The 26,336-nt window shown below is 42.0% G+C and overlaps 2 protein-coding genes across 3 annotated transcripts; one reads left to right on the top strand and one right to left on the bottom strand.

Annotated features, from left to right (window-relative positions):
- Positions 1-1,983: 1,983 nt before the first annotated feature.
- efhb (EF-hand domain family, member B) lies at positions 1,984-7,893 on the bottom strand. Its single transcript, XM_076736889.1, has 11 exons — positions 7,679-7,893; positions 7,375-7,434; positions 7,092-7,235; positions 6,769-6,946; positions 6,439-6,549; positions 6,199-6,328; positions 6,048-6,125; positions 5,888-5,946; positions 5,097-5,324; positions 4,515-4,696; positions 1,984-3,735 (listed from the first exon to the last, which is right to left on the bottom strand). The coding sequence occupies exons 1-11, from the start codon at positions 7,739-7,741 to the stop codon at positions 3,589-3,591; spliced, it is 1,380 nt and encodes a 459-aa protein (XP_076593004.1). The 5' UTR covers positions 7,742-7,893; the 3' UTR covers positions 1,984-3,588.
- A 320-nt stretch (positions 7,894-8,213) lies between these two features.
- Positions 8,214-16,421, top strand: rab5ab (RAB5A, member RAS oncogene family, b). 2 transcript variants are annotated; one of them, XM_076736890.1, is made up of 7 exons: positions 8,214-8,412; positions 9,207-9,342; positions 10,723-10,949; positions 12,151-12,302; positions 13,146-13,268; positions 13,533-13,626; positions 14,499-16,421. In XM_076736890.1, the coding sequence occupies exons 3-7, from the start codon at positions 10,784-10,786 to the stop codon at positions 14,612-14,614; spliced, it is 651 nt and encodes a 216-aa protein (XP_076593005.1). In that variant the 5' UTR covers positions 8,214-8,412; positions 9,207-9,342; positions 10,723-10,783; the 3' UTR covers positions 14,615-16,421. The 2 variants fall into 2 exon arrangements, with proteins under 2 accessions (XP_076593005.1, XP_076593006.1); XM_076736891.1 differs by lacking the exon at positions 9,207-9,342.
- Positions 16,422-26,336: the final 9,915 nt, after the last annotated feature.

Below are 26,336 nucleotides of genomic sequence, written 5' to 3'. Positions count from 1 at the left end.
TTAGGAGCTGCAGAAGGTCATTCGTGTGTGTTGTACCAGAGAACTCACTGGTGAGGGAGGCTGTCAGGCTGACAAAGGAGGCCTTTGTGGCCTGGTTGGCCCAGGGGTCTCCTAAAGCAGCAGACAGGTAGTGAGAGACCTGAAGGGCTGTGGCTTTGGTGGTTGCCAAAACAGAGATGTGGGGGGAGTTCAGGGAGGCTGTGGAGAAGGACTTCTGGTTGGCTTCAAGGAACATCTGGGAAACTGTTGACTCAGGAACAGGAAGTGGCTGTGTTCATTGGGAGGAGGAGAATGGCTGACCTGGACTGGGGATATTGTGGAGCAATGGAAAGAGCACTATGAAGAACTTCAGAACCCAATCAACATGTCCTCTATAGAGGAGGGGAGAATCAGCACCTCCAAATATGAGGCCATGGAGTGAGTTGCTCACTCACTTTTGGGCACAAGATTTGGTGAGGAGCTCAGACATCCAAAGGGAGCGTGGAGTAGATCAACTGCTCCTTTGCATTGCATAGATCCAGTCGAGGTGGTTCAGGCATCTGATCAGGATGCCTCCTGGGCGCCTTCCCCTTGGAGATTTTCTTGCCATGTCCAATTGATAGGAAACCCCGGGGTAGACACAAAACACACTGAAGGAATAATACATCTTATCTGACTTGGGAAAGCTCCGGGATACCCCAGGAGGAGCTAAAATATGTTGCTGGGAAAGGGACGTCTGGACTAGCAGGCTAAGCATGCTGCCACCATTACCCAGTCACAGAAAAGTGGAAGAAAATGGATGGTTGGATGGATGAATGGATGATTCATGAAACATAGAAGGGACCAAATATATTAGTGTTGTGGCACTTGTGATAACAAGGAACAGGGAACAAGATAATCCATTTTCCATAGTAAGCAGGAGGATGCGCATATTCTGGTACATGGTTGTCAAGAAAGTACTTTATGGATCAACAAGAAATCACAACACAAGTCTTATACCAAGTGAAAATAGTTGTATTGCATCGCTGCAAGCAAGAGTGACAAATTCTACCAGAAAATTCCCCACCCGTTTAAGTAATTCAAATGCAGCCTGCGTCTGAGCCAATGGTCATTGCCAGAAACGTGTCACTTGTCAAAAACATCACGTCTGACAGGCTCTTGAATGCTGCGTATCATCCCATTCTGTTAAAGCTTGCTGCAATATTATTAATGTTGACAACATATCTGACAAACAGAGAGGATTCTGTCATTAGCAGCTGCTAATTCATGCATAATGAAATACGCTGAGGATTATTTTAATTTTTGCTGCATAGTAATATGTGGTCTGTGGAACTTTGCGTGGGGGTTTTTTTGGTTCCAGTGGAGCATCTCGCAGAGTCCTAATGAGATTAAATGAGTGCGGTTAGCTTAGCACATGTCAATATGCTCATGGATATGGTGAGAGCACATTAAACAATTTACCACGCCTGTGCATCACTCAGTTAAATGGAAATTAACAAGAAAACAAAAGCAAGTGGAGAATGTACAAAAAGCTAATGGGTTTTCTTATTAGTTATTTTACTGTTTTGTAATGTTATGACATGTGGATCAGTCGAGGCTACGTGCCAAACTGTTTCATTAATCTTGTTAGCGAAACAGATTGCAAACAATTCCTCATACCTCTTTGAGAGTCTGCATGTCTGTATGTCTACATGTGTGTCAGCTCCAGGAAGCCATAAATTAATTGTGGTATCTCTGTCAGACTCCCATTTTAAGGTTGATTAATAGAATTACAAGATAAATATGCTTGGAAATCAAACGTAATACTCAGGTCTTTCACCAGCACAGAAACAGTCACATCGGCTGTTATTAAAGAAATCAACGTAACATTGAATATTGTTTCACAGCAGCTTACTTGTACCAACAAAACATGACATGTTGCTTCCAACAAAAGAAAGGTGACATGTTGGCATGGCAAATGAGCTGTTTCTGTGCACGATTTTTTAATTTATTTTTTTCATTTTAATAGAGAAATTGTTTCTCTATAAGTTGACATCTAATAGGGATAAAAACCTATTTTGCTTGCTGACATGTTCATCTCTGAATTGGTGATATCAATATTGTGTCTCATGTTGTTATGTTAACTAAAGACCTATAATTGACAGTCATACTAAAAAGCCTTTTAAAATTAATGTACATTGTTTGTTGTTGTGAAACTCGCTCTTTTTATGACATTCAGTCTCACATGCAGAAGATTCTCAAAACTCTCTGAATTTTCAAGTCAGACCAGGGACATTTTAAGTCAAAACAAGTAGGACTGATACTACTTCAAAACAATCAGTGATCTCAAAACCAAGTCAATCACAGTCACCAGTAATGATAAACACATTATGCTTTGTTCAATCAATACATGCGTTTCTGTTATTTCCCTGAATGCTGATGTGCCCCCTGCTGGGGAAGAAAATATGAACCTGGTCAGTATCAGCAGATGGCTGGTTTACTGTATATCTAAGAAGAAAACGCACCTGACAGATATTATGTCCTCTTTGAGGAATTCTAAGAACAGTGAAGACAAACTTTGTGTATTGTTTTACAGTGTGCTCCATGATGCAAAATGGCTCCTTCAAACACTGGATTTAGTACTACATTTAATAGGTTGTTTTTACAATAATGGAGATATAGCTTGAAGGAGCAGTTCAGTCCATATATTAAATTGTGTAGCGTGTACAGTATGTCTCCTCACATTACCATCTATTGGTTAGACGCACTACCAGGAACTGTCAAGCAGCTTGCAGTGAATTCTTGAAATAACAGCAAAAATCCAAAAGACCTTCATCTAAAAAATAGGTCAAGAGGATGTTCAGAAAGAGGCTCATGTAATGAAAGACATTAGTCTCATGTTAACCATTCAAAAAGGGGTTCATTTTGTGGTGCTCTCTCTCTGTATTTAATATTTCAGCAGATTCATAACGACGATCCTGATAAAGTAACAGTGTGAAACTAAAGGGCACATCAACTGAATAGAAAAGCAGAATAGTAATTGAATTTGCAATCACACAAATTCCGTGCAGAGGATATTCTCTGTATTTAGTTAGGTCACCTACCAGCTCAGAGAGACTTGATTGGCACAAAAAGAGATTCAAATTTAACACGTTAATGTAGGAATGCATAATTTCCAAGAAAGCAAAGCTTAAACTGAATACTGAGTTTGTTCATTCAGATCCCAGTAGCTGACGCATATGTTCATATAAACAACAGTGTACTGACAAAAAGTGTTCTGTTGGTCTATTAGTATTAAAGTAATGTGGTTTGCATTAGAAATGGCTTTTTGTTGCTCTTTAAAAACAGCTTTACTTGACTTTAAGGGTACTGAGAATAGTCGTGTAAACAGATTTTTGCATTCTGGTTGTAAGTGGAAAATTTGTAACGGCACATCTACTGCATATTTCAGATGAGTGTTTACTGCTGCGTGACATTTTGGGCTGCAGAAATCCATTCTTCATTATGTCATAAACTCCCTCCCATCAAACTTAAACGTCCTCAAAGCTTTCACCAGACAGCAGAGATACAGTTCAGACAGACACAGATGTGTGATGAGGACACACTGTGCCGCTAAAAAAATCTCGAGTACTACATTGCTTTTATTTCCTTGAGTACGTCATGGAAGTTTTTGACACAAACCTCCCCTGCTGGATGCTTCATGGACGCCAGTTTCCAGGCCTCCTCGAACGTTGCCTCAGAAATATTCACACCCACATTTCTGAAGATCTCTGCAATCTGTGAAGAAGAGGATGAAGAGTGTCAATATCAAAAACCTATTTCACGAAAACACAGTCAAGTTATAATGGAGAGACTGATGTATTTTTTATCTTTTATTTTTATGTAACTGCACTGAGGCCATGCTGCAGCAGAGGGAGACTAATAATGACTAATCTGGAAACAGAACTCAGTGATTATGAAACAGACTGGTGAAGGTGGAAAAGTTTTCCTTGACAAAAGATAAAAGAAAACAACAGATAATCAACAAATAGAAAAGAGTGACAGTTCGGCAGAGAGGGATCACAGAGAATGGAGTATTGATTCCGCAGGGCTCGTCTGCTTTACCAAAACAAAGTCTCATACCACATTGGTCACAAGTGGACTCTTTCAAAAATATACGCTCTCCAGTAAGAGTTGAAATTTCAGCGAAGTTAAAGAAGTTCAGAGGATTTTTGAATATGTAATAAAACCCAAACAGGAAAGACTGTTTGCTATATTAAGCTTCTCTTCAGCACCCAACCAGGCATTCAACCTTGAACATCATGCCTGCTATGATGTTTCATGTCTTTCATCTCATACAGAATTTACATTCTTTTAATAAACAGGATATTTTGAAACCATACAGGAAAACTGGGGAGATTCTAACTGTCTGATGTCAGACAGAGCTGACAGTAAATATGGGCATACTCTGTTATAAGTTGCATTGGACAAAAGTGTCCGCCAAATGAATGTGGTGTATGTAATGGAATGAAACAGTGTGATAGGTAGTAATACAGATTGTGGACTGTCGAGCATACCTCATTCTTGCTGCGAGGACAGAAGAGGTGTTCCTCATGAACACCCAGAACAGCATAAACTGATGGATACAGAAGATCTCTAACCGTGGACATATCACCGTAGTTGGTCGTGTCACTGACTCTCCTTATGCGTGGAGCTGGAAGGTCAGAACGCACTGATGGGATCCCGAAGGTGTGGCTGCCTAGTTGAAGAGAGACCACATAATGGGTAGGGATTTATGGAATTGAATGGATTATACAAAATGAAGTATTGTATATCAGTCATTTCATGTCTCCCGCAGTGTGATACCACACATGTCGTGCTTGTGTCATTAGGGAGAGTGTTTGCATATTGCTCTTGGTTATTTCACCATTGACCTCCCCTATTTTCTGTACTGTGAACATTCTGGCTCCCAATTATAGGCTGTCACTCACAAATCCCTCCTTCTGGGTTTCAGACTGGAAAGGAAATAGTCAAATATTGACACTACAATTATTTTGTCTTTCATTTTCCGCAGAACACACATGTGGCACTGTGTGATAATGTGTATGCCATTTAGTGCGCAGCATGCTTATCACCACACATCTCTATTTTTGGCCTACATGATGTAGCTGGACCTTCATCGACAGCCCCAATGAGGGAGGAGGAGGTCAGGAAGTGGTCTGGGACTGCCCTGGGTTGGCTCAGGGTACTGTTGGTCTTCAATGGGGTGCCAGACTCAGCAGGCTCCAGGTCCTCAGGCTTAGTCAAGGCCTGACAGGCTGGAAGCTGTGCTGACTCTGAAGAAGGTTCCCTCTCTACGCAAGCAGGAGCCGTGCTGGTCTGACGCTCTGCAGGAGACACGATAAAAAGAAAATTATCCAGGAAATGAACCTTCACACATAACCTGTACATCAGCCTCAAATCTTAGTCATGTTAACTGTCAAGTTAATGTCAGTGTTGTAGTCTGAGATACCATAAAAGATAAATCAGCCAGCTGCATTTGCAATTCAGTATCTGAGTCCTGAGTGGAAATAAATGCATAAAAATGTGAATGTGAAGCAGAGCATTTCTGGAAAAGCATGCCCACGTTAAGGTTGGACAGCATCTAAGTAAATAAACTGATACATTACAATCCATTTAACTGACAATTTGTCATAATGTGTTGCCCTTGGCTCAGCAGAGTGGATTATATCTCCAACACCTGTGCAGGTAGCAGGCCAAAATGTCTGATGGCTTAAAATAGTTCCAACATGTGAATTTATATCTAATATGTATATAATACAATCATATTTTCCTTCAACATTTCTGCTTTATTTGATAGTAGAGAGACACAGGACACTGGATTCAAATCCAGGCCAGTGCGGGTAGGACTCAGCCTTCTTATGTGGAACGCAAAATTTGCCAAATTCACCTGCCGGCAAGAGAATTCCAACGGTGTGATCTGGTGGACTTTTCACGGTGTTTCCTCTCCTGAAGCGATGGGATTAATGAGAGAGTGACGGTAAACATGAGTTAGTGAAGTATGTACAGAAGTCACATAATTGGTCAGAGGACATGTGACAGAAACTTACACGGTCGTTATTCCAAGTTGTAGCGCCAACTTTTCCCTGTTCCCAGATCTCTTCCAAACCGTCTTTGGATTGTAAAACCTGTGGCAAAATAATATGCAGTGTTATGAAAATTAACAACAAAACACTTGTGCCAACCTGTTGCAGGACTTACTTCTGTGTTTCCCCGAGCCAGTGGAGAGTTTTACCAACATTACGGCCGTCGTTGAAATGAGGTGTGAGGATCCCAAACACGCTGTCTTTACTACAGTGATTCCAGTTGTACTTCCTGTCAATTTGCTCACCTGGAGGAGTCAAGGAGATTTCATTGTGGTGAAACACAGACATTGCATTTCAAAATACTAAACAAGACAAGATAGACTGACAATAATGTACATTTTTCCACTCTTCTTACCAACATAATGGCCGTTGTGGCTACGCATTTTAGCCTCGTGTCCCTCCTGAGCTTCCATCTCCACCTCCTCTGTGGTTTTTGAAGGGTTAATAATGTCACCCACAGTCAAGCCTGGACAAAAATGAACATGAGACATTCAAAAGAGAGGAGGTTTGTCATTTCAGTAAAATGATTCCTACACTTACGACAATTATTTAGAAACATTAAACACAATATTTCCAAAAAATCTAAACATTCTGAGGAGCAGTAACATAAGTACAAGTTAAGCCTATTTTCTTTTCTTTATTCAAAAATTGTTTCACCCGTGACCTTATTTGATGATAAACATACCTCTAACTGTTTTCACACCAAATGTAGTTTTGTCATTATAGCAGGTGGGAAGTCCAGCGTGCTCATCATGGGACCTGCCCAGCGGTGCTTTTTTATTCTTGGCGTACACTGTTTCACTGAGCTCTTGTAACCTCTGTTGGAACCAGGTCTTCTGAGGAGGATTTAGCAAGCTTCCCGCCTGTTCGAACCACATAAAAATGAAGGACTAGTTAGCTTGTGATTATTATTATTAGTAGTAGTAGAAGTAGGGTAATAAATTATTTATTGTCAATACTTTTACTGTAACCCACAAGGTGGTGTGTGTGCTTGTGTGTGCTACTCACAGTGTGGGACGTTTTGGTGCTGATGCCATGAACAAGGGTGCCGGCAACATCTGGATCATCTGCCTTCCCTTGGTGCACTCTGACGACCCCCAGCTCTGGCTGGATGCTGCTGCGGAATTTCCTTACCACCGGTGGGGTGGGGGGCTGAAAAATAAAAATGCTGATATCATTCAGTTGTGCCAAAGCACCCAGAGATAGACTGCTCTCCATACATTAAGATGCAATACTAAGCACCTAACTACATCCCACTGTCAAAATGCTCACACGTGAAAGCTGAACTTACCCCCTCCACTTCTTTTAAGCAGGTCTCGACCGTGTCTCCTTCAGGTATTAGTTTTCCAGCCTGGTGTTAAGTTTAAAAAATAATAATAAAATAAAATATACAGTATCCAGCCAGGAGTACCCTACGGAGCCCCCCTAGACCCCTAGGAGAGCACAAAATTTAATAAAATACTCTCCTAAGGGTCCAAAGGGCTTCGTAGTATCCGCCAATAACAAAGGTTAATTTAGCTAAAATGCTCCACAGTTTTAGACACAGCACAGTAAGAGTAAGCTAACGTTAGCTAGCTATGCTAAAGCTGAATTACCCTCGGTACGTTTGGACCTCTGTCAGTATATGTCAGTTGGTAAGAAGTATGTCCGTCTGACATATTGATCTTGAATCCACGTGTAGCAGGTACAGAGGCAGTCCTTGTTTTTTAGTCACTGGCGTTCGTCTTCTCTATCTGTGAAAAGTTTCTAACTTTCTAGCTAGTTGCACGAAATTCTTCCATTAGCCGCTGCTAGTGCACCTGTTTGAATTGCGTTGCCTAGCAACATCAGACCCCTGAATTCAATGAAGCTGTAACGGACAGGTTTAATACTTTTCAGGGGAATGTGAAATCATGCCAGCTCATGGTGACGGAAATGTGACATTTGTATGACGAAGTTATGTGAACTGTTAATCAGTGAGAAATTTGACAAACATAAATAGGTATTGACGTGGGACAAATTCCCTCTTTTCGGGATAATGTTGATGTTCTTTCTTTGCTGTTTTGTACTGCTATGGAAAGGCACGTACCACTAAATTAGGAATAAATCCTAACAGATGATTGGTCAGTCGCAGCAATACGTAGGCGGATTGTCAATTCCAGTCATACGATCTGTCATCATCGTTCGTACAATGCGAAAAGGGAAGTTGAAAGAAGTGGGAGAGGGACATCGCGGAGTCTTATGAAATCTAACGTTATAGTAGCTGGCTGGGTACGCGACACACTGTGAAGTGCCACAAATATCGTCCTGGAGACACCATTCACTACAACTAGCTTCCTCTTTCTGCTAGGTGAGTAGCTAATATTAGCGTTAGCTAGCTAGCTAATGGCTATCCGGAGGGCTCCTCCCGATGCGGCCACAGCTAAACAACGCTCGCTTACTGTGTTAGCCATCCAAGTGTCTATTATGTGGCTAGCGAACGTTAGCTAGCCGACACTGGAAGGGCCAAGCTAGTTAGCATAGCACATTAACGTCGTTCGGCAGGTGAATCCGGATCAGCCGTCACGTTTAGACCATTAACACATTAACGTAAACCACCTATGATATAACAAACATCTGTGACTCCGTTTCCTCCACTGATTGATGAGGCAGATCACTAAATGAACGTCATGCAGCTAAGGTTAGCTAGCTGTCACTAGCTGTACACACCCAAAGCTGCATCATCTGTCTTGGTATTCTCAAACGTTAGTTAAATGGCGTTAAATATCAGATGTAGCGCATATAAGCTTGGTGTGTACGATACTATCCAAAATGAAAGTAACGTTACACAGGCTAAAGAATGCTTTTTTCCAGGTAGAGATCGGTTTGGGGCTAAACATTTTGAACTTGCTATGTAAGCTTGCTATGTTGCTAACGCTAGCAGTCGTTACTCTGCTAATTCGAGCCAGTCAACAACAACATAAGAGGTTATTTGTGGTTAACTGTGTGTCGTAATGCGATTTCGACGAAGCTGACGGTAATTATTTTTGGACTGATGCTCTGTGTTTACTCGGTTGGTGGTAGTGAGAAATGTCCAAGTTGCTGAGAGAATCTGTTGTTGTCTTGTTAATATGGTTGATGTTGTTATTCTCCTTAAATCTCCAGACCGGCAGATAGGAACCTGGAAGTTAACTTCACCCAGAACCATTTTCCCACTTCTGCGCCCAGACCGTGTCATACTAATCCCCGTTGCGACAGCGTGTCTCCCATAACTTGAGGCTACAGACAGGAGTTGCTCGAGGTTTGCTGTTGCATATTTTCAAAGCTGTACCAGTTGATCAGCTTTTTGTCAGAAGAGAAACTTTGGCAAGTGAAGCAGCAGTTCAGGTGCTTTTTATGTGACATGTGTTGCCAAACTGTTTCTGTCTGACAGAAAATTGACTCTCCTGACAAGATCTGCCGAACCCTATCATATTTTTGCCTTACCTGTTACAGTCAGCTACAGTTTCCTCAGCTAGTCATGGCAAGCTACCAACTATTGTTTGGAAAGGAAAGAAACGGTGGCTGGTAAAGTGAAACCTGACTCGGTATGTAGTGAACGACAGTAAATTTCCTTCCATGGTCTTTTGTCATCTCTGATACTTTGGCCTCCAGGTTTGGACTGTTTGTGTTAAAGAAATATTGTTAGAACAGCAGCATAAAACTATAACATTGAAATTCCTGAATGCATACCCCTGTTTATAAACAGGCCGACACTTCCTAAATCTTCTAGTTTCTGACAGATGACTTTGCTTTTCAGTCGATTGTCTCTGAAAGCATGTATTCTAAAAGTACAAATAGTTTGTCATAGTCATATTTTTTCTCCAAAAACCTCACTGTTAAAGCAGGGTTTGGTTGTCCAGTCTTTATGTTCTGTGTGCTATGGACATGATGTTTTAGTCTAACTGTAATTTCCACCGGCCGCGTTCCGTCTGCGAGACTAGAATGGCAGGAGTGCAATTCACTCCATCTCCATTTCAGAAGCGTATTTACGCTCTGCTCCACAGAGAATACGTGCCGAGTCTATTTTTGATGAACGGTGCATCAGTCTCACACAGAAGTCAGACACAGGAAAGGTGTAGAGAATCCGGTAAATAAAAAAGAACAAACAAAAAAAGAAAAACACCCTGTGCCGACTCCTGATTATACATCAACAATAAATGTAATCAAAACAGACAAAATAGAAACCCTCTAACTACGAAGCCTTCTTGCTCATGGTAGAAGCACAAAAATCAAAAATGACCAAACGCCAATGGTGGAGATTGGAGACATGTGGAGGATGGAGCAAATACACGTTGCATACACGACGTCACAGATACGTGCCCGGTGGAAATCTCGGGTCAGGCTCTTTTATCTACAGAGAAAATACTTCTCTTATTTAGCTTTAAATCATAAGGTAGCTATGTAGCAACTGCTGTATGCTACCAAAAGCTGCAGCTAAATGATTTAAGAAATCATCAGTAAATGTTTTACCTGTCGTAATCATGATTCGTAGTTGCTGACAACGAAACGCCAAATCATACGCTTGAGTTTCATTGAAATGAATTTCAGTTTTAACCAAAATTATCTGCCAGCATTGATTTTTGACTCATTCAGATTTTTTTATGTGACAGTGACACTTCGTTTTCTCTTTCCTGCTCAGGTATTCTCCGCAGTTTTTCGCAGTTCATCAGCGTCCAGAGGAAGAGACCGGACAGTGTGACATGGCAAGTAGAGGCGGAGCTACGCGACCCAATGGGCCAAACGCAGGCAACAAGATCTGCCAATTCAAACTCGTGCTTTTAGGAGAGTCAGCCGTGGGGAAGTCAAGTCTCGTACTTCGTTTCGTCAAGGGACAGTTTCACGAATTCCAGGAGAGCACAATCGGAGGTATGCATCTTCACGGGGCCGTGTCCTGGCTTTTTTTCTGCAAACAGGCCTGCAAAACTGTATGCAAGGATTGATATTAGAGAAATACTTTTACCCACCTTCTTGTCACAGAGAGACTCGCAGGAGATCACACATTGGAATAAGCTCTGAAAATCTACATCAGTAAATGGATTACAAAATGTGACAATAAAATTAGTCTTTGTGGTGACAGGGTGCAGGGAATATGACTAAGAAATGAGTAAAGTTTAACACAGTGAAGAGATCATGGTGGCACACAACATAGGGTTTAGTTGAGAAGACAAGGAAATAATGAGCCTGTAGTTTACGACTGAGGATGGAGAATTGTGAGTGTGAAAGAACTACAGAACTGTGGATATAAGAAGGGGAATTCTTGGACATCTGCCATTAGTTCCTGGTATGTCCAGCAGCTTACGTGAGGTTAAAGAACTCTGTCATTATTTACATAATATTCAACTTATTGCCCTTTGACAAACATACTACTGACTGGATATTGGATGCTTATATCAGACTTTCCATTTCATTGCATTGCTATTTATAGACTCACCTTAGATCAAATAAAAACATTGGTAGACTTGTGAAATCCTAGACAGCACTGATCATAGATCACAGAGCGCACTGATCACATAAAGTAAATAAGCTCAGACTGGATGAGCTGGTACGAACAAGGCACAGGTAAAGTTACACCTGAGCTTATCTGTCCAGTATGAATCAATATGTGTTAGTATGCATAACAAAGTGATGGAAACAAAATCATAAAGAGAAAAGGTTTGTGAACTGTTGGTCAGTGGTATGATCTCCAGAATGACAAAAATGAAGTTGCACTGGGCAGTTTCCAGGTCTGAATATGTAACTGACTGAATATTAACAGAGCATTCCTAAAAATAAGAGCATTGCTGTCAGTGAAGCATCGCAGAGCAAATAAAGGCTCAAATGTGCCTATGTGAATCCCACCCTACTTTAACGCCTCAGCAACCGTCCAGATTTTGGATGTTCAGTATAAAACGTGTTTGACATTACCAGGGGCCCGATTTTCCAAATGTGGACCAAGTCAAGCAGATAATCCTCCTGTTTGTGTCTCCAGCATTGGTCTTAAGTTGTTACTTTAACAGCAGCACATTTTGCGTAGCTCGGTGGCTACAGACCCGATTGTCATCCGTCCCTCTGCTTTGTGCCCCTGCAGCTGCCTTTCTGACTCAGACAGTATGTTTGGACGACACAACAGTCAAGTTTGAAATCTGGGACACAGCTGGTCAGGAGCGCTACCACAGTCTGGCTCCCATGTACTACAGAGGTGCCCAGGCAGCCATTGTGGTGTATGATATAACAAATGAGGTGAGTCAGGTGCCAGGCTTTCTATCATGTGGTTGCTGTCACAAACACTGTTTTCACTAACCATAGCTGGAACAACATTGTTGTCAGCGATGAGGAGATAGTGGGGGTTTTCCATCGGACGTTTAGTACAGTCATGTCAAAAAAAGAAACTTATTTTGGTGTCTTGACAAATTAAGAGATGAGTTTTAACTCCAAATAGGTAATATTTGACAGCACTCAAAAATTTGTATTTATACAGTGTGCACTGAGGGATTTTAATTACAAAGAGAACATGTTGAACATGGACTCATTGACCTCCGCATAGTCGACATATTAAACAGCGAGTGTCCACTTTTCACGGTCTTAACACTGAAAATGAAGCTGCCTTAAAGACGGTAGCTGACGTAGTTATATTCTATTTGTAAATTGTGCCTCAAAGATGGACTGTGGTTGCTTGTTTGTGTAAAAAGTCAGTCACAAAAATAGGAATGAGGAAACAGAGTTAATGTCAGCTTTGCTATCAGTTACGAATGCTCCTCAGTGTCAAAGCCAACAGCAGTTTTGTCCACACTTAAAGAATAGAATAAGAGTCCTTTCTCTCCAGAACTTAAAGTACAGGCATGTATCCCCCATATAATAAAGTCTGTGGTAAAATATGTGTGTGACAGTACAGCTCACTGCTGCTGTTACTCGACCTGAGCTGAGGACATTTTCATTTGTTTCATATTCTTCAGAGTCTCTATTCTGGGCCTTGATCAAAACATGAGCAGAAGCCTTGCCAGACATCGTCTTTCCATCACATGGATCTTATTGTTATTTTCACTAACTGAGTCACCCCCCACCCCGCCCTGTTTTGTTTGCCAGGAGTCATTTGTACGGGCGAAGAACTGGGTGAAAGAGCTTCAGAGACAAGCCAGTCCGAATATTGTAATAGCTCTGGCTGGGAACAAGGCTGATCTCGCAAACAAGAGAGCACTGGACTTCCAGGTTTGTGTTCTTTAAATCCTTATTGTTTAACTGGAGGATGTTGTGTCGTTGTCGAAGGCTTCATTAAACATTCACAGACTGATGAGACAGAATGACAGCCTCTGATTGGTCCTCATCCTGTCTGCTGCTTCAGACACACCTGCTTTGTTTCCTCCACATTTAGTTTTGTCTTTCTTGTTTGTCTGCTTGTGTTTTTGCCAATGCAAACTGTGAGGTTAGTTATTTTGACCAATGATTTCCTGGTGGGTGGTTTCACTTTCATAGGATGCACAATCATACGCAGACGACAACAGCTTGCTTTTTATGGAAACATCAGCAAAGACTTCTATGAACGTGAATGAGATCTTCATGGCCATTGGTAAGTTTCTCTGATATCTTCAACTCCCAGATCTTTTCTATATGAAGATTTGAACATTTACCATGTGACATAAACTGAAGCGGATCTATTTCTGCCTGCCCTCCTGTCAGAGCTCCTGTCGGTTGTTTTGAACACTGTTTTCTACCATAAAGCAATCACAGAGATTTCTTGCAAAGCGAGGTCTGTCAGCTCAGTGTAAAATGTGCCAGTGGAGAGTTTGTCCACAAGAGAGTGCTATCGGACTTGCTCAGGATACATCATGGTCACAATTTCTTCACAAAATAAATTAAAACCCCCACACTGCGCCCACACAGGTGTTTCACTTATGTTGCCTGATTTCTTATAAAGCACCGACTCTGTGTGGGTGTGCATTTTATGTGTTATTCCTCTCTTTTATGCTTTTATTTGTTGTCATAAACTGTGCTAATATCTCCAAATGATGATGTACAAAGTATCTTTAAGAGCAGCTGAATACTCTGTTTTAGCTTAAGCATGGCCCCCTTCACAGATTCAGAACATGCCTTCAAAACCTCCTGCTCGACCCTGTTTGAGCTGCTAGTTTATCTTAATGAGGCTTCAACAGGAGTAGCAGATGAAAGAGTGACAGTCTCAACGTGTTTCAGCAAATTACAACTCCGTACTGTCCACACTGATAACAGGTGATTCAGAGGCATGGGGTCCCAGAGAACGCCACAGATTTGTCACGGGGAGTTTAGAGGGCAAAGATACTGAAACTGCGAGTAATGAACACTGCAGACTGGGTCCAGGGTCAGTGAAGAGTGTCAGGAAGTGACTCAAACAAAGGATTTAGTGTGATGCTGCTCTTTAGAATGAATTTCGCCACCACTGATCTTGTCGCCGTGTCACTGCAGCAAAGAAGTTACCCAAGAATGAGCCTCAGGCGGCCGGAGCCAGCAGCGGGCGGAACCGGGGGGTGGACCTGACAGAGACGGCTCAGCCCACCAGCCGTCCCTGCTGCAGTAACTAACCCAGCTCTTCCTGCTCATCGCCCCCCCCCCCCCCCCGCACACACACACATAAACACACGCACACACACGCCCTCTGCTCCCCCCCCCCCACCCTCCTCTCAGCTGAACAGCATCTGGACATCTTGGCTTCCTGACGTCAGACCTGACCGTCACCCTCACTCCCCTGGAATAGCTAAAAGACTCTGTATAGCTGCATTTCTAATACCTTTTGTTTTTGTTTTTTGTTGATGTTTTTTTTTTTTTTTTAAACTTTTTTTAAGAAGTGTATATCAGTATAATGGATGCATGTATCACTACAACGCCTAAAACAACACATTTTTATCTCTTATTCAGTTGTGAGACTAACCCCATGTCAGAAAGATGAGCGAGCGAGACGCCTGTGAACGTGTGATTGTGTCGCGTGCGAATTTCCAAGCGTGATTTGCTGATGAGAAGGTGTAGCCTCATTTGTCACTTCACAGGGTCGGCTGGATGTTGCCTGATACTCTTTGCGTGCGGGTTAAATTATGCCCGCAATCAGGAGCAAAGCAAATTGTTCCCATCTTGAGACGCCTGGCTTCCCGGACCGTCTGTCGTGAGGCATCAGTGCGTGGAGAAGGTGCCAGGAAAGGACTGCTGCGCAAACCAAGAATCCCTCCCTCCTCACATCTGTTACACAAGACGGCATCTTCATCCAAGGCTCTTAACGGAAAGTGCGGAAAATAAATGTGGCACTGTCCAGTTTTTTTGGAAAGGTTGGAAAATGCACACAAAAAAAAGTCTTTTTGAGAGGATTGAAGACAAACCGCGTCTGGCTTCCCATCATGTGCGGTCATCTGTAGAGCGATACGGGCTTGTCACGCTGCCATACATCATATTGAACAGCGAGTTCTGGAAGCATGGGAACATCAGGAACCAACACCTTCAGGCCAACACGAGGCCGGTAGGACAGGATTTTTAGATTTGGCCTTGCTATTTATTTTCGTCGAGTCCATCACAGAAGTCCCACGTTAAATTCTGACCCTGATTTGGCCTCGCGTGGAAGAGAAAACCAACAGGAAACTTGACGACTGTTGAACATCGTGCTTTGTGAGATGTCTTGCAAAGACTTGAACATACTTCTGTGTTAAACTCTTGTCTTTGTTAACCTGCTCTGTTTCTGTTCAGGCCAGTAGTCGACCTGCATCAATTCGGGGGATCTCAATCAAAGGGGGGATTGTTTCTAGACTAGAGTTCAGACGGCACACACAGAAATTTGGACTACTACCATTATCACAAGTCTGTGGAAAAATATACTCTAATGTTGTTATAGGGTGCAATGTTGCAATGTTGTCTTCTTCCTCCTTTAGTACAGCTTGCAGAGCTGATGAGCTCACCAGGAAATTATTTAGAGATTCCGAACAATTGTACAGTTCAATATAGGTCTGCTTTTTATTTTATTTTTATTTCATTTTCCTCCTCGGCCTTGTCACAAACAGGTCAAATGTTAAGCAGTGGTGGTCTTTTTAGGTATATGTAGTGTTATTAACAAACTCCCTCTCTGGTGTCTTGTTACTTTTCTCAGAAATGGTCCATGGTCATGTTTGAAAGGAACTTTTATTGCATTGCACAGTGTTGGTCATGTTTTAATTAATGACTGCCCTTCGATTTTATATGACAGACTGTCTTGGACTTGCTAACCTACAGCTATAAGCAGGTAGCATAATTAACCTTACTGGTGGTCTCTCTTACAGCTCAATGAATTTTAATGATAAAACAGCATTACTAGTGATGGGCTGATCAGTTTTGAGTGTCTGAATACAACTTAATAAATTCAATAAAGAGGTCTCTTGTATGCCTCCTTGCTCTGAATGTCAGTGGCATCACATGAAAGAAGTTTTTTTTTTTTTTTTTTTAACAAGATTCAGCTTTTATTTAAACCACACTTCATGTTCGTCATTGAAGTCCTTGAGTCGTACACACAACACACCTGAGGGATTTTTCTTTTTTTGATTCTACTGATGAATCCAGGTCATGTGTACGAATCTGAGACCACAAACTCTGACCTCATGGTGGCACTCATCTCCAAATGCAATCATTTCATGCATTTCTCTGTGTGTTATCATTGAAATGTTTAAATATTTGCATTGGGGACTGAGTGGCCAAAACAATGTGAAATTGTGAAATGCATTTTTCACATTTAAAAGAGTATTTAGATGAAAAAAGAACAACAATTTAGCGTTGAACCTCTGCAAAGAAGCTGGTTTTTAAATAAGAATGTTCGGATTTCCTGACTTTCAATCCTTAAATGGCTTTAGCTCCAAAAAAAAACACTGGCTCCTACAACACTCAAAATGCAACTTGAGAGCTTCTTTTCATCCATCCTTGCCTGGGAAACATCCACTTTCTTCAGTCCCTACATCCCCGGTTTGTGGCGCAGGCTTCCTGTTACCAATGTCCCGCCTCAGAGCCAATAACCCTGCTGACGTCAGCTGTTGCCAGACGTTCTACATCTATCTGCACAGGCTGAGTAATAGCTCTCCACGCAATAATTGCACTGATCTTAAAGTGTAAAGTCAGTGTGTTTGTCAATGAATCAATAATGAAAGTAGCCGTGAGTTGCAGCCCTGCTTTTACCCACATCTTCACTCTCTTGGTTGGTCTCTGCTGTCAGTCCCGTGTTCCTTGTATATTCTCACCGTCTGCCTCCTCTCTCAGCTCTTGGCTGTGTTCCATCCCAACACTTCACACACTCCCCATCCTTAACGTCCTCACAAGATGAGTCATCTGAACTCTCGACCGGCCCCATCACACGTTTGGCCAAGAGACAAACCTCTGAGCAGAAATGATCTCCTGCTCCTGTCAATTACAGTGCTTACAACCTCATTAACAGGAGGTTCATCCAGCACCGCCCACACGCCACTGCAGGCAAAAGACAAAGAGGAGTCGTGAGGGCGTGCAGCACAGGGATCAATAACCGATTACACTCACGGTCTTTAAGGCGGCTGAGACCTCTGAGCGTTGATGATGTCCCTCGCCCAAACAGCGCTGTGTATTAAAGTGTCAGATCACCAAAATTACAAAACATTTTCTGATCTCCAGTGGCTCTACTCATAGATTTTTGTCCAGAGATGTTTTCCATTATACTAATTTAATGGATAGAAGATGCAGTTCTTCAGAAGAAGGTGGTCCCTGAAAACAATTCACGTTGAGGTCTGGGAATTATCTTGACTGACAGGTTTCTGAAAGGAAAACTTCATCCACCTCAATTGAATTAGCGTGGCAACATAAATCATGACCTGGAAAAATAAACGCAAACCTTCTGGAGTTTTCCATCATCGGCAGGCAGAAAGTGCTCAGAAAAGATGAAATACAGCTCTCCATCTGCCGATGCGCCGGCTGGTGATGTGATATGATCAAAATCCACAGAACAGCAACCAAATGGACCTTATGGTGTTTCCTCAACTGCTGCTTCCACGGGAACGAATGAACTTTGAACCTCAACACCAAAACTGTGGATGGATAAAAACCACAAGAGAAGGAACGAGTGAGAAATGATTAATTCACTCTTTATTTTAGCCGTCCCTGCAGTGTGCATGCACATGTGTTTTAATGCGTGTGTTTTGTGTCTGTAATTTGGGTGAACTGACCCTTTACGGCCAATGGAGCCTCCATTTTTGGAAATAATTCTAATATTTCTTAAACTTTGTGCAAAAGTATAAGAATATACAAAAGTATAAGAATACTGTTGCCATGAAAAGTACTACTCCATAGTGTTTAACAGTATCAAAAAAAAATGCAGCGCAGTAAAAAATATGAAACACAAGTTGTAATGGATATTAGCATATGTTAGCAAAATGCTGTAATGGAAAACAACATCGGCACAGTGCTGTGTTAAATAATGCTGCAGTTAAATAGTCTGAGTACAGCTGAGTGTACAGAAAGATGACTTTGACACCAAAGGTTTTTGTGTTAATTCTGCAAACTGTTTTACAAATCTACAGGACAATAAAGTTCAGACATTTGTGTGGTTATGTGGTTCTCTGCCTCTCCACAATGTGCCCTTCCACCATGTTGAGCACCACCGCTGACCACAGAGATGCACGAGGCAACTGTTTGCACGAGTCAGATGGCATTCTGCTTTCATCACAGTGAAGCTTAATGCTGCCAGAGAAGCTAAAAACAAATGCTGGACCGTATGAGTCACCGTGTCGCATGCTGCTTTACTGGGAGAGCTGCCCATCGACTTTGTCCACAAAGTTAAATCACAAGCGTTTGATGAAAAGTTCAAACATAAAGTGAATGTGATTACAATCTTTCCACTGGCAGATTCTAATCCCTGATCTCTCCCTCTGTCAGAAAGGCAGACCACGTTACTGTGCAGCCACTCAAACAGATCCTGGAAATGTAATTCTGCCCAGTGACGGACTGGTTCAGTAGCAAAGGCTGCTCGCGCTATGGCTGATTTATCACGGGGAAGCTGTTGGGTCTCCATCTGAAGGCTTCTTTAAAGTGGACAGAAAGTATCTCTGGTGTTTTTCCAAGTAATTTGGACGTTTGAAGAGCTGGTTCAGAACTAATAGCATCAGTTTGCTGGATGCTATCAGGGCTGAGCTTTGCCCGTGGAACCTGTCAAACACCTTAAAGAAGCTTGGTATTCTTACATACTGACAGCATGAAGCATTTGTTATATCGGCCATGTCTTTTATCTATATCAAGTTCTGAAAGCATCTTTATATTCGGAATAGATCATATGACTACCTCAGCTCTGTGGTCCTTTATAGCATCTTTCGGCTTGTTTAGGTCTTACAGCACCAATCTTTCCTGTTTTGTTTTCACTGAGAAAGCTCTGATAACCGGACTGTTTTCCAACCATCCAGCACCAAGTGACATACAGACGAAATTAGCATCTACTGAACACTTTGCACCGTTGAACAACCAGCCGAGAGAGACATGTCCGTCAGGGGCTGGTGGAGATCAAAACAGAGCTAAAAGACAGTGAACTTCTGTTTGCCAGGCTCCAAATGAACGCCATTGTTTCTGTTTGCTCACAAGTTCACTAAATAAACTTAACAGCAGTGGTGGAAAGTAACTAAGTACATTCACTCAAACACTGCACATAAGTACAACTTTGAGGTACTTGTACTTTACTTAAATATTTCCATTGCATGCTGCTGTATACTTCTACTCCTCTACATTTTGGTAGTGAACATTGTATTTTTTTCTCCATCATTTATTTGGCAATATTACTTACTAGTTCAGGTCAATAATCCAATAAATGATGGAAATGATGGATTAAGCTACATACAGTGAATAATACTATATCTAAGATCAGTACTTTTTTAGTATGCAGTACGGAGTACTTTTACACTGGTATACTATTTTAATGAAGTAAAAGATCTGATTACTTCTTCCACCACTGCTTAAAAGGTGATAACACTGTACGTCAAGGCTTTAAAGCTTGTTTCTGCTGCCCGGAAGTGGACAAAACATCAGAAGAGTCAGAATGATCAAAAACAAACGTGCTGTTGACCACATCTGAAGGCCGATCTGTTTATAGCCGTTCCCAGCAGTCGCACTCACAAGTGGGTTGAAAAGCTGTCGTACAGATGGACGAGACGCGATCATTGTTCAAACGGTGATAAGACGTCCACTTTCAGACAATCACAGTGGTGCAAAAAAAAAAAAAGACTTGAGAGAAGTTTCTGCTTCCCTTCTCACCTCCACACACCTCCACCTGCTGCTTGAAGTGGCCTCACTTGTTTCGGAAAGTTACCAAAGAGGTTAAATTTTTCAAACTCAGACGTCGGAAAGGTGTAGGGGAGGAGGTTTCAGATGCTTTGCAACCGTGCAGCAAACACTTGGTTTGAAGCGCGCTGAAGTTATTTTCATCAAAGGTGTGCTACTGTAAGAAGAACCCCTCAGACAGGCCTTTTTCAAAGAACCTCATTGTTAGCTGACCTGAAGCTGATCAGGAAGATTGGTTTTTGAATGATAGATATGCGCTCCACCTCTCAGACTTTACGCCATAATTCTAGATGCAAAGCAATAATAGCGAAGTCCACCTCTGCTTTTCTGAAGATATCAAAGTCTTTTAAACTGGATTCAGCTGTTTGCCGACCTTTCCACAGTTTCCCTGGCAACAAAATCACTTTTTGAACTGTGCAGGATGTGACTGTCTGCAGCCTGCCAAAGAAGAGCATGAAGTGGGAACAAAGTGTGTAGTGGGTGTCTTCACATTTTGGTCAAAAGCCTGTAAACAAGGTGTATTCAGGTTTTCACATGTGAAGTGCGAAAACTGCTCTGAAGTTTTGACATTTAAGGGTTTCATTACTCAGCCTGGACTCTCTCGGTGGTCAAGACTGTTCATAATCGTGTTCAGAGCTGTCTGCCATGGCCAGAGCTGATGGCGATTGTTTCGCTTCCAAATCTGGCCCTTCACACCCTTTGGCGGAGCTCTTGAAGTGGAAGTGGAAAATACTCGTTCCGTTCAAAAATGTGAATTCGGCTTTTTGAAAAATGAGACCCTGGAGATAATCCTCACTTTGTCTGTGAGCGTTCCTTTCAGCAGTATATTAAAGGTTGTCGTCACTGTGCTTTTAAAGAGCCAGACGCTGATTATCTGCTCTTCCTTTGTCTTAAGCAGCCTGGAAGCAGTTTGGCTCTTAGCTGTCCGAATGGAAATCCAGAGTAAAGCAGGAGGGCGTTCTCCCAACACAGAACTGCATTTAACACTTTTACTGATTCATCACCACTGCTTTAAAACCTTGTTCATACATCAGATCTCAGACCAGATCTCTTTTTATTGCACCAGCTCCTGTTTGCACTCACCTTGTTCACGTTCACAAATGTCACAAAGAGCAGAAGAAGCCACTTCCTGGATCGTCCATCATAAACACTGTGAAACTGTGTGGCAAAAGGAAAAGTCTCATAATTAGTTCAGAATTTGCTTATAAGGTAAGTAACTTCTGCTTTTGTGTCCATCAACTGTAAATTTGTGCCAGCTGTGATAAGAATTCCCAAATTAAGTGTGTTTTTAATGGATTTTAAAGGTTTCTTGAGCATGAATCCATGTGAGTTTGTTTGGTGTTATTGACCTCATGCAGTCTTCACAGGCTCTAATTGGCATTTTTCAAACATCACAGTAGGAAAGGAACAGCTGTACTTCATAATGATTACTGAATTTTATTCAGCTGCTTCAGTTTCAGAGTCCTGGCATTGTGCAAGGTGGCTCTTGACTTGCTGGGGAACAGAACAGAGCCGTCGTTAATGTTGATAACACCTGTGCTCCTCCTACGAGGACAGATCAATATGTCTGAAAGCCTAATTTCTATCACACGCTTGTGGTAAACACACCTGGATCAATCAGTTAATACTTGCAGGGAGGTGATTTTGCATTTCTGTTGTCAAGTGAGTCATTCACGAGGCTCGTGTGGTGTTCTTGCAGCGTGTTCTGACTGGATTAATGAAGCCTGGTGCTAAAATATCACCACACCACACTCCACCCATGAGGCCTTAAAGTCAGGCCAGACAAACGCTCCCAAATCATAAAAATATATTTGCAATTGCTCTTTCAATCGCGCCTGCCTCACACCTCATAACTGGCTTTGTGGAAACTTTGGGTTCAATGCTTTTACCTGCAGTTCACCCTTGTGGCCATGTGAGGGCAGCAGAGCACTTTACCTATACAATATTCCCATTAGTCCGCCCATCTCTGGAGGGAAAAGGTCTGTTTTCCAAAATGACCCAGAAAATAGTATCATTCATCCTCTTACAAAACTGATGCATTTGCACTTAAAATGTTGGCCTGCTGGATTGATATCCACTTTTCACAGCTCATCAGTTTCACCACCAACTTCATAAAGTGTCAAATCTTGAGTGAACTGCAAGAAGGGTAATGCAGCAGAGAGTTAACACATGAATTATACATTTTCACAGTGCCACAGGTCTTGCTTACAGTTGCTATACTATTTTTTTTATTATTATTATTATTTACAATTAAACAGAATGAATTTAGTTTTAAAGAAATCAATCAAACAACATGTTAATTTGCACATTGGTCCTGTGGCTGATCATGACCTTAATGCACATGCTTGAAGCCTCTGAATGCATTTCCTGCACTGATAAAGCAATGCCAGTATGCACCGACAGGAAGAAGGAAGAATATGGAGAGCAAGTCCACTTGGTGCCATGCCTGAGGGAAATCAGTCACCAAATGAGTCAGCGCTCATGTCCTCACAGGCAATGCAACGACGTGCTTTCATATAGTTTTGCAACAACTTTGGTTCTGTGATCACTGCTGTGGCGTGTTTACACTGCACTTATCAGACATTACTTATTCCAGACACAATGCTGCTGGTGCAGGCAGAGATATAAAATTAATAGCATTCTGTGCACCAGAGGACTTTCTCTTTTATATTCCTAAGTGTCCTAGTGTAGAAATATAAAAGCTTTCATGAACCGACAGGCCGGGGTCTACATTTTCAGTATAACAGAGAAAAGCAAAGCAGAGATGTGGAATGAAAATTAATAGTAATTTAAGACAACAACCTTTTCCACCTCTACCTGCCAGCTGACAGAAATCCCAGCAGACAGGTAACATCAAAGGGCTGTGTGGCTGCCTGTGTTTGATATGTCAAGGAAAAACACAAGGTTAGACCTCCTGAAAGTCACGGCTGGTGCCCGCTGTGATCTCCATAGCCGGCGGCGTGCGTCACCTGTCCCGCCTGTCACCGGTAACCCTGGGATGTCGCCACGGTGACAGCCTCATTACAGTGATAACTCTGCCGGCTGGAAATATTTCCGTCGTGCTCCTCGTGGTGTTATGATGTGCAGTGTTCCGGTGATGGCTGCAAACTTTACACGCGGTGAGATATTTCATCCACGTGCGACCTGCAGGCTGAAGAAGGGGCAGAGGAAACGGTTACCACAGCGACGGACCTCAGCAGCCTGGGCTCATAAGCTCCTGCGGTTTATCGCCATGTGGCTGATGCTTATCTGATCCACCCAGGGCTCCAGCATCTCACACACGTCGAGAACAAACAGGTCGCGTGGTGTTATATGTCCAGACAAAAATAAAGCTTTAACACAAGGCTCAGATGTTGCTCTTTAAAAAGACTACATATGCCACACTGTGATAACAGTCAACTACAATGAAAAGTCATGCATTCAAAGCCTTATTTAAGTAAAAGTATACACGTATCCGCAGAAAAGTGTACTTAAAGTATGAAAAGTAAAAGCACTCTGCAGTAAAATGTTCCCCGTCAGTGTTTTACTGTTGTTTCTGGATTAATATCACTGCCGCATTAATGTGTATGTCACCTACTGCTGCCGTAGATCATAAAAGTTGTGCTAATTTAAATACCTTACATACTGTTGGGCACTTTAATCTACAGCCGTGCGTCATATCCTATAAGTCATCGTATGTTTATAGCGTTGCAGTCCTGTGAGAACCACGTATCTCTAAAAAGTCAACTTTCCACGAAGAAAAACAGCCTGTTTTCAGCTTTGTGGCGACGCATTTTCCAGCTAATGCAAGAGGCTTTTCAACACCAAAAACTTTGTTTTTTGGCTAAATATTTAGCTACATCAGCTATTTTACTTTTCTTGGTTGCACAATTGGAAAATGTAAAAACTCATTGGCTGCAGGTGGCGCAAGTATTAACTGCGCCACCTGCAGGTTCTCAGCTGTAAAACTGAGCTGATGGGGCTGAACAGCTCCCCCTCGTGCAGAATCCTCCAGCCTGCTCAATGTGAATCAGTGCGCACGTGTTTCATCAAGTTTCTTCCACCTATAATTGCAAACACCAAGCGTATCAAGTAAAGTCTCGCAGTTTGGACACTTGTTCAAAAACTGGCCGGGATTCATTCTGCTGAGTCGTTTCATCTATTCCAGCTTTCTAATTGTGTTTCAGGAGCTTCTCCACACTGCTCACAGTGAGAGCCTCCTGGATACACCGTGACCTGGATGATTCTCCTCAGACAATATGATGAGGAGGAACTCTTTCTGAAGCCAAATACTGACTATTGAACTCCATTTCATTTCATTTTAGACAGTTTTGGTCAAATTTGGAAAAACAGCCACAGTGAGTTTGGTTTCACTTTTTTTTTTTTTTTTTTTTTTTTTTTTTTTAAGCAAACTGTCCTCAAACATGAGTGAACTGAGCCTTTGTTGGTGCTGCTTTTACCCGTGAAATAATTCACATTTGGTGCTCCAGTGGGTATTTATGCAGCAGGACTGTGTATGTGGGAGTGAGTCAAAATACAGTAAACTACAGTTCATAGTAAAGCAAAAACATGTCACCCGGTGCAGTGTGGCTCACTGATGGGTTTTAACAGTTTGTGGACAACAATGGAGCTCTGTGATACATCACACATACAGTCAGACACCGCAGGCTTCGACACACAGACAGCACATGTTAGTGGGATCATTTAATCATTGATTTTCATCGTTTTTATGAGATTTGTTGACAATAAGAAAATAGAGACTATCACCATCCTTTGACATGCTTCACCTGAAATTATCTGAATAGGATCCTTTAATTGAGCATATCTAGCTTATGTAACACATACCATTTAACAGACGCTTTTATCCAAAGCAGCACAAGTATGATAAATGAACATACATTGTCAGCGTCGGTGGCCCTAGAGGGAATAAAAGCCTGAACTCTGAGAGCTTTAGTGCAGCTCTCTACGAACTGAACTCACTAAAATAAGCTCAATAAGCCTGAGCAGAAGATAAAATCACTCTCTCAGCTCAGCTTTTTTCACTCTGCAGGGCTCCAGGAAGGTTATATTAAGAGATTGTGATCTTCCAGCCGCAGCCACCTTGCATAGCACCAGTGGATCATCCAGTATCTCAGCTCTTTTACACATACTTAAATGCATTAATGTCTTCTGCTGGGATGCGTATTTGGTTCCTTGAGGTGAAATAGAGCAATGTGAGTATTTATACCGTCATGCAGGCTGATATATGAGCCAATCATTGTCATGGAAGCTCTCCTTTTTACTGGTTCCCTGTCCTTGAAATTTAACACCTCTCAAATGTGTTCATACATGAGTGCCCATGGCAGAGTGGACAGACACACTCACCGTGTGTTTATAGCTCAGGCTTATTCATCAGGGTCAAAGTGTTCGTCTCACTCGACTGACATCTGTTTGAGCCAATAATTAATGGCTCGATAATTGATGTGCCCGTCATATGGGCAAGGAGAGGTGAGGTCAGTCTGTAACGCATACTAATGAGAGGTCACCAAACAACCTCTGCAGGACTGGATACTGTACACTGACTGAGGTGTCCATGAAGTGATGAATATTTCTCCATTAATCATTAACATTTCTGTTTCCTTTAATACAGCAAAAACTCTCCTTAGCTGTTCTCATCAAAGCACGGACTGAAAGTTTTCAAGGACTGGAAGCTACGAAAAAAAGTTAGATTTAATTAATCGTTCACACAGCTATCGCAAGAGCCACAGTTCGGGTGTGTTCGTCTGGTGTCTACGAAGAACATTTTAAACAATATTCATTTCCTCAAATCAATAATTGCTGCCCAGAAATGACAAATTCTTCCCTAAACTTGCTCCAGTATTTGTGTTTTCAGTACTCATTTGGTTTGTGCACCTTGAAATTACTCTGTTAATTCCTCAGTGATGGTGTCAAATAGTCATTCCATTTATTTGTTTACTCTTCGTCAGATTTAATGGTTTCAGTTTGACCTTTGACGCAGATATTCAATGTATTTCAGGTTCTGATGGCTAAAAACTG

This window comes from Chaetodon auriga, chromosome 8 (assembly GCF_051107435.1).
Source record: "Chaetodon auriga isolate fChaAug3 chromosome 8, fChaAug3.hap1, whole genome shotgun sequence".
NCBI classification, from domain to species: Eukaryota; Metazoa; Chordata; class Actinopteri; order Chaetodontiformes; family Chaetodontidae; genus Chaetodon; species Chaetodon auriga.
Note: the sequence above shows the minus strand (reverse complement) of the source record. Positions and strands in the feature narration are given on the sequence as shown.